Here is a 9,051-nt window from a genome sequence, read left to right on the forward strand (position 1 = left end):
AACCATTGTGAAAGACAGTGTGGCAATTCCTCAAGGATGTAGAACCAGAAATACCATTTGGCCCAGCAATCTCATTACTGGGTATATACCCAAAGGATTATAAATCATTCTACTATAAAGACACATGCACACATACGTGTATTGCAGCACTGTCCACAATAACAAAGACTTGGAACCAACCCAAATCCCCATCAATGATAAACTGTATAAAGAAAATGTGGCAGGTCGGGCACGGTGGCTCACGCCTGTAATCCCGGCACTTTGGGAGGCCAAGGCAGGTGGATCACGAGGTCAGGAGATCGAGACCATCCTGGCTAACATGGTGAAACCCTGTCTCTACTAAAAAAAATACAGAAAATTAGCCAGGCATGGTGGCAGGCACCTGTAGTCCAAGCTTCTTGGGAGGCTGAGGCAGGAGAATGGTGTGAACCCGGGAGCCAGAGCTTTCAGTGAGCCAAGATTGCGCCATGGCACTCCAGCCTGGGTGACAGAGCAAGACTCCATCTCAAAAAAAAAGAAAAAGAAAATGTGGCACATATATACCATGGAATACTATGCAGCCATAAAAAGGATGAGTTCATGTCCTTTGCAGGGACATGGATTAAGCTGGAAATCATCATTCTCAGCAAACTAACACAGAAACAGAAAACCAAACACTGCATGTTCTCATTCATAAGTGGGAGTTGAACAATGAGAACACATGGACACAGGGAGGGGAACATCACACACTGGGGCCTGTTGGGGGTTGAGAGGCTAGGAAAGGGATAACATTAGTATAAACACCTAATGTAGGTGACAGGTTGATGGGTGCAGCAAACCACCATGGTACATGTATATCTATGCAACAAAATTGCACATTCTGCACATGTATCCCAGAATCTAAAGTATAATAATATTTTAAACAAATAAATAAATAAATAAGTAGGTGATTGAGGAGATAATTTGCCCTGCTGGTTCTAGCTTGGAAAATTTTCTTCTTGAGAGAAGGAAATCTACAACCTGAGAAAGATTATTCTCCAATCCTTTTAGAGAAGAAGCTATGTCACCCTTTTCTGTAACCTCTCTTTGCATGGCACTTGACTCTGTTTGAGGTGCTGTTGTTTACATGCTTGTATTGTTAGCTTTTGATACATAATGAAGGACCCCAAAACTCAGTGGCTTTGGCAGAACACCACAGCCGTTTTTAGCTCAGGATTCTGGCCCAGCAATTTGGGCTGGGCTCGGTTGGGCAGTTCTTCTGCTGGTCTGTTGGGCTCAATCATGCACCTATAATCAGCTGCTAATTCAGTTGAGGCCTGGTTCGTTTAGAGGGACGTCCGCTAGGACTTCTCATGGCTCTTATCCTGCAGCAGGCTGGCCCAGGCTTGTTCATGTGACAATGGGTTCCAGGAGCCACAAGAGAGAGGGCAAACCTCAGTGCACAAGCACTTTTCAGGCCTTTGCTCACTTCACACCCGATAATGTTCCATCAGCAAAAGCAAGTCATGTGGCCAAGCCCAGAGTCAGTGTGGGAGGGCACTATGATAGGGATGCTGGGATGGGGAAGGGGGACTTGTAGCCATTTTTGCAATCAACCACTATGATATTGCTTAATCTGGACCCCTGCCCAGTGAGACATGCCATGCACATATTAATTTATGGAGCTATGCACATCCCATTTTATGAGATGAAGAATGTTGCCCAGGGTCACATAGCAAGCTGGAAACAGGACTAGGCTTGGAAGCCCATCTCTCCAGTGCCAGCCCACTGCACCATCCCACTTCTCTTGGTTCCCTCCCACCCCAACATCAGTGCCGGGCCAGGGAGACAATGAAGTGTCATCCAGGAGCCAAACCCTGGCCACCATGCAGACATCTACCAGCAGACACACAGCAGGCCCTGGGTGAACCCTCCCCAGGCATCAGCCTCCAAGAGCCAACACTGCAGCCCCACTGCCACTGCAGCCTCCACCCTGGCCCAGCACAGAGTGGCAGGCTGGTTATTTCAATCAACGGTGTTTTGAAAACCTTGCAATTTAAAACCTTTTAAACATGAGTAGGTGAGGCTGTGATAGTGCCAATGACTAGTTGGGAGTACTTAGAGGCAATCTTAAATGTCTCCTGAAATCTCCATGCCAACAGTCCCATGAGGCACCAGGCAAGGTTAATGTTGCCAGGCTCACCCTCCCATTAGCCATTTCCCCTGCTGCTGCATATCCTGAGTGTCTGGAGTTCCATGCACTGGTGCATCCACCTTTAAACACCTCTTGCGGATTATTTCTGTCTCACCTGCACCTGCCTTCGTGTCAGGATTTACAGAAGCCTAAAGATCAGAGCCAGGGGCCGGGCGTGGTGGCTCATGCCTATAATCCCAGAATTTTGGGAGGTCGAAGTGGGCAGATCACTTGAGGTCAGAAGTTTGAGACCAGCCTGGGCAACATGATGAAATTCCATCTCTACTAAAAATACAAAAATTAGCCAAGTATGGTGGCAGGCACCTGTAATCCCAGCTGCTCGAGAGGCTGAGGCGGGAGCATCACTTGAACCTGGGAGGCAGAGGTTGCAGTGAGCCGAGGTCATGCCACTGCACTCCAACTTGGGTGACAGAGTGAAACTCTATCTCAAAAAAATTAAAAAAAATAAAAATTAAAAAGCCCAGGCATGGTGGCTCACGCCTGTAATCCCAGCACTTTGGGAGTCTGAGGCAGGTGGATCACCTGAGGTCAGGAGTTCGAGGCAAGCCTGGCCAACGTGGTGAAACCCCGTGTCTACTAAAAATACAAAAAATTAGCTGGGCATGGTATGGGGCACCTGTAATCCCAGCTACTCGGGAGGCTGAGGCAGGATAATTGCTTGAACCCAGGAGGTGGAGGTTGCAGTGAGCTGAAACTACACCATTGCACTCCAGCCTGGGCAACAAGAGCAAAACTCCATCTTAATTAATTAATAAATTAAATCAGAGCCAGGAGATCTGTGAGGCCCGTGGGCGCAGTCTGGCTGTGGGTGAAGTACCCAGGAGGCAGTACCCTGATCTCCTGGCTGGATCCCCACTTTCCAAACACCCGAGCCTCGGTGAACTCCACCCAGTCACCTGGGCATCCATCAACTCATCCATCACCGCTTCCACCCCTCGTCCTTCCCAGTGATGCCTAACAGCAAGGAATGAGAGCAGATTGGAGTCTTCGTAGCGACAACCACAGGATGATTCTTCCCACTAAAGGGGCCCAGAGGCAGAACACCAGCCTGAGCTGTGCTGCAGGAGGGCCAGGAGGGACGTCTGCCTGCAGCATAAAGATCTGTAGAGGAAGGTCTGCGCACCTGGAGTTTTGGTGTTCTAATACTTCTCACCCAGGCCCCAGAACTGTGTGCAGGAGCGATGGTCTGTGGACAATTCACCTGCCCCTCGGACAGCACCACCCACTTTGCATTCAGATGTTTGAACACAGCCTGTGTTTCCTGCAGTGGTCAGGTGGAATCCCGGAGTTTCAGGCCAGATGATTTGTGCAGCCTCCTCTTTCCGCAAAAAGAGGATGATGGGGGCCCGGACATGAACTCCATGACACAAACAGCTATGGCCAGAGCAGGGAGAATTAATGAGCAGGAGACACCTTGGATAGGAAGGACTAAGGGTGCTGCTACCTGGAGAGAGGAGAGCTGTGCATTCAGGCCCAGCCTTGTCAGGGAAGCCTCAAGTCTCTGTTTATTAAGGCTGGAGGGAACCAGCCGTCTTGGCTGCAGTGGTGGAGTGAAAGCAGCTGAGCCTTCCGCCCTACTGAAAATTGACACAGGGTAGGGTCTCCTGCACCCCTCCTCACAGGCACCGGGCTGCAGCCCAGCTGGTGAGGTCAAGAGAAGGGAGGAGACAGGCCTCCAGATGGTGCAAGTGAGCAGGGCAGGGCTGGAAACCACATCCACTCATGCCGCTGACTAAGCAAGTAGCAATGGCGTGCCCCTGTGGTTTCGGCAGCACCAAGGAGCATGTAGGGTGCTTGCACACTTGCTCCTCTCATAACCCTGGAGGGAGCATCCCACTTTCCAGGTGAGAAGCCCAGGGTTTATGGGTGGGCTTTCCCCATTTGCACAGGAGGCCTTACAACAGATGAAGACCCTAAAGACCGACGGGGAGCCAGGCGGGGAACCCAGGTGAAGCAGGGTGAGGCACAGGTGTTACGGCCTCCATGGCAGGCCAGGGGCCAGGTTATGATCATATTGGAGAGACAGGTGGAAGTGACCCAGATGTTGCTGGGGTCGTTCCTCAAAGACCCCAGCCCACTCATCTCCACCAACCTGCGGTTTCTCAGCTCCACGCTGCAACCCAAAGAGTGAACAGACAAGGTTGCTGTGGAAAAAAGACTTATACACAGCAGCAGCAGGATGCCCGAGACAGGGTGCATGGGAGTGCAAAGCTGTGCAGTTTAGGCAGGGGTGTGGAGGGGACGCTGGGATGCACAAGGGACGGAATTGTGTGCAATCATGTAGCCTGTATGGAGGAGGAGGACAAGCAGGGCTGGAAATTATGAGGACATTTTGCAGCGTGTATTTGGGGAGAAGGAAGCATATTGTCTTTTTTTTTTCTTTTTTTTTTTTGAGATAGAGTCTCACTCTGTCTCCCAGGCTAGAGTGCAATGGTGCGATCACAGCTCTCTGCAGCCTCCAACTCTTTGGCTCAAGCAATCCAGCCTTCCAAGCAGCTGGGAATACAGGTGCATGCCATCACACAGAGCTAATTTTTTATTTTTTGTTGTGATGGGGTCTCACTATGTTGCCCAGGCTGGTCTCAAGCTCCTGGGCTCAAGTGATCCTCCAGCCTCAGCCTCCCAAAGTGTTGGGATTACAGGCATAAGCCACCATGCCCAGCTCATATCATCTTTTTGTTAAAATAAGGTAATGACTTGGACATTAGAGCTCTCACACCCCACTTCAGGCCAGGCGCTTGTGTCTGATCTCACTAGGATCCTAAAGTGTATGGTCTGTAAATTACAAAGTGCAGCAACAAAATGCTTTATCATTAAACCAAAGCAGCCACAGGCACCAGCCTCCAGCTGGGTGCTGAGTGTGAGCCGCCCTGGCCTGGGGAAGCCTCACTGTCCCTGGTCTGCTGTAAGCTCCTAGGTTCTTGTGACTCAGCTGTTAACCTTGCCTGTTTTCTCATCCCCTGCAGGCACCGGCCGTAGCTCCACCACAGACCCGCTCTTGTCCCTGCTTCTGTTAGCTCTGCATAAGTTCCTGCACCTGCTGGTGGGACATTGACAGACAGGGCCAACCCGAGCATCTCAGAGGCCACACATGACCTGCCCAGGGCCCTCGGTGAGGACCACGTCGCTGAATGGACACAGAGAGACTGAGAGGCGCATGAAAAAGTCCACATGGAAAATAAATAAATCATATTTTTGGGGAAGTTACACAAATGTAGAACACCTAAAATAATGCATCTAGTTTCCAAATAATTTGGAGTTTGGCCCATGCAGTCTGCATGGGAATCGATGATTTCTCTACTTCAATGTAGTTTTATTTTCTACACTTTCCCTCCAAGTCTTCATTTTGCACGAACTATTGAGCAGTTATCTTTAGGATAATATGTACAAATGTTGGGGTCAAAGCCTTTTGACAAAGCGAAATATTTTTAGTAGATTATTGTGTTTAGGATTTTTTTTTATTTACTTTTTTTCTTTGGGGGCTTTTCTTTTTTATTAAATTATTTCTTTTAAGGCATTTTGATTAAAAAAGACATCTTATCATAATTAAAATTCACTGTCAATAATATTTATTTTTAAATAAAGATTGGAAACAAGGTCATGCACTTGTTTATAAATTGTATTGTATATTGCTGAAGAACAGTTGAATAAAAAACAACTTTGAAATAACCTTTTTACAGCCATGTATGAATGTCAAGCGTTGGTGCCCACTGCAGCTTGGCTGCCTGCCGTCCCCTCCTGTGCTCTGACGCCAGCTGCACTTTTGGCTGGGTGTCACCCGACATGGAGGACAGCCCAGGGCACCTGGCTGAGACCATGCTGAGCAGATGGGAGCACCTGCCCAGCCTCCCTTAGGGACAGGGCACCTCATGGAGGCGGCAGTGAGACCAGCCCCCAGCCTGGGTCCTGAAGGAAAGGAGATCACCAGGAGGAGGTGTGAAATAAGTCAAGAATCACTGCTTCCCACTTGGTTTCAATGAATCATGCAATGCATTCGCCCACTTGGAGATTGTATGTCAAGGTGTATTTACTGTGGTTAGCTTTGCTGCTAGTTTGAAGGGGGAATTTGGGGAGAAGGTAGGGCTTGCCGCACTCCTTCCCATGCATCTAAAGATTGCTTTGAGACTCTGAAACTCATGGGTTTGGGGCAGGTTACACATGTCCTAAGGCAACGGGCACGCCCTGCGTGGGGGCTACTATGTCTACTTCATTCTATGACAGCATCTCATTAGATAGCTGGAGCCCATGGATTTGTTTCAAACCCAGCCAGATTTTAACACCTGCAGTTTCAATAAGTGTGGTTGTCATTGATGTCGTTCGCTAAATACTTCCGTTCTCCGCTGGTCAGGCACGCAGCAGGATGGCACTTCCTGGCCTCCTGTGGCGGGTGGGGCCGCAGCTCTGGCGCATGAGCTGGGAACAGAAGGGGCACGCATTGCTCCTAGTCCAAGGCACAGGATTGCTAGTGTGAGGCCCTCCAAAGCACTTGTCCTCTAACGTGACGACTCGCAGCATTCACATCAGCAAGTGTTCTGCCAGTCTAGGTCCCTGAGTGACTGCGATGAACACAGCCTTCCCTGTGGCCAGCGCTGGATCGTGCAGCCCCGTGAGGAGTCCGCCCTGCCGCTTCACCCACTCATCTTCGGACGTTATCGCAGCATACCCAGTCTGTCCTGATTGGCTCAGTGTGTAGTTGATTGACTGTATTTAGCTCAGGGGAAGAGAAATTGTGCATTTGGACAGTCCCACGTGTACAGAGACCCCCGGGTGGAGCTGATGTCCGGGGAGGCCTGTGTGGAGAGAACGGTCGGGACGGCTGTTTCTGATGGGTACATTAACTTGTTTCACAATTCCTTTATATTGATCAGCACCAATCGAGCTGTAAATTTAATCACTCTGTCTGGCGGATAGTGATTCTGTCCAGAAGGATCATCTCCTTTTATAGTTAACTCAATACTGCGGCAGCTAATGTCACGTTAAATACTGGCCCAGTGTGCTGGAGAGCAAACCGTACTTCCCGGATACCAGTGGAACGGGGACAATGTGTCAGTAAGGGTGACGTTGTGCCAGATCGTTCCAGGGGATGAAGGGCTGGGGATTCATTCCCCGTTATCAAAACCAGATGCTTCTGTACAAACACGGGTGGTCAGGTCCCGGCCTGGAAGCTCCCAACCTTTAGCATGATATGCACAGGGGAGGGACTGCTGTGATGGGCACAGGGGAGGGGCAGGTGTGATGGGCACAGGGGAGGGGCTGGGGTGATGGGCCCTAGTGAGAGGAGCAGGTGTGCTTTGGAGAAACCAGCCTTTTCTGCACAAAGAGGCTTCCCCTCAAACACAGAAAATTATTCCTCATGTCTGCCTCCTGGGAACAGAGCACTTCTAGGTGGGAAGCCGAGCATGAGGCTGAGCAAGTTCCCTGAAGGGGAGGCTGAACCTGGCCTCCAGCAGAAGTTAATGGAACTGAGACTGGAGCTGTTGCCGGGCTGGAAGGCAAGGCCAATCTCTGGACCCAGGCTCCCAAGGAGCGGCTGCCAGCAGTCCCGCTGGTCCAGGACCCTGGACACAAAGAAAGAAGAAGTTAAGTGCACCCCTAAGAATCCACAGTGCCGATCCACGAGACCTGGGCTCATGCTTTCTGGGGTCTCATGCACTCCGAAAATGAGGACAAAGAACACTGGGCCTGCACTGTGTTTTATGGAATGCATACAAACCAGAAGAGAGAAGCACCCTCCAGAAACAAAAATTGTGGCATGGTGCTGACTCCCAAAACTGCCTTTCCCTTTGGAGTTTGCTTTCAGCCTTGGCAGACATGGGCTGGGGTTGGAGAACAAGACGATCTATTTTGGTTTGGGAAAAATGCATGGTGGGCAGCCTCGGGAGCTTGGGTGCAGCCAGAGAGTGCCCCCGCCTGCTTAAAGGGACTGTGGAGCTGTGGGTCTATATAGCAACTAACTCCAAAGTGAGGGACAGGAGTCCAGAGGGAGTACAAACTCCTCTCCAGCCCGGGGCTGAGTGACAGCAGGGAAAGGAACGAGTGCAGCCAGGCTGGGGGGTAGAGGAGACCAAGCCACGCCCAGACCTCCGTGGAGGAGCCCTGCTCTGCCTGGTGATGAGGATTGTCCCTGACTCTAGCCTCTCATGTGATGCTGACCCACCTGTGCCCTCCAGGCAGCATCCAGTATTTGGGGGCATAGCCTGAAAGGAAGGATAGGAATTCCCAGAATTTGACCAGAGGTGGTGTGGGCAGAGGCTGCAGCATTCTTTTTCAGTTCTCTCTCAACACCACATTCCTGGTTACAGCTCTGGCTCAGAAAACAACAGCTCTGTCTGATCCAAGATTGCCCTTGGTTGGAATACAGCAAACAGCCATTTGTGAGCTGCTGAGCTCGTGACTAAAGGGGCTTCTGCTTTTGCCAGCCAGGGATACAGTCTAACTTTTTTTTTTTTTTTTTTTTTTTTTTTTTGACTTTAACTCTCCGGTCTATCTTTTGGTTTTTTTGTTTGTTTGTTTGTTTGTTTGTTTGTTTGTTTTTTTGAGATGGAGTCCCACTCTGTCGCCCAGGTTGGAGTGCAGTAGTGTGATCTCAGCTCACTGCAATCTCTGCCTCTGGATTCAAACAATTCTCCTGCCTCGGCCTCCCAAGTAACTGGACTACAGGCACCTGCCACCACACCCAGCTAATTTTTTTTTTTTTTTTTTTTTTTTTTTTTTTTGTATTTTTAGTAGAGACAGTGTTTCACCATGTTGGCCAGGCTGGTCTCGAACTCCTGCCTCAGGTAATCCACCCGCCTCGGCCTCCCAAAGAGCTGGAATTACAGGTGTGAGCCACTGCGCCCAGAGAGTTCTTGCCTATTTTTGCACCGCTTCTTCCAGCG

At 50.0% G+C, this 9,051-nt stretch overlaps 1 protein-coding gene across 1 annotated transcript in view; it reads left to right on the plus strand.

Moving 5' to 3' along the window:
- The window catches only part of VSTM2B (V-set and transmembrane domain containing 2B), a 38,470-nt gene extending 32,857 nt beyond the window's left edge, over window positions 1–5,613 (plus strand). Inside the window, exon 5 of the mRNA XM_010355792.2 lies at window positions 5,140–5,613. Within this exon, the coding sequence (XP_010354094.2) occupies window positions 5,140–5,228 (89 nt within the window). The 3' untranslated portion in view covers window positions 5,229–5,613. The remainder of the gene's footprint in view (window positions 1–5,139) is intronic.
- The last annotated feature ends 3,438 nt before the right edge of the window (window positions 5,614–9,051 follow it).

This window comes from Rhinopithecus roxellana, chromosome 12 (genome assembly GCF_007565055.1).
Source record: "Rhinopithecus roxellana isolate Shanxi Qingling chromosome 12, ASM756505v1, whole genome shotgun sequence".
Classification (NCBI taxonomy): Eukaryota; Metazoa; Chordata; class Mammalia; order Primates; family Cercopithecidae; genus Rhinopithecus; species Rhinopithecus roxellana.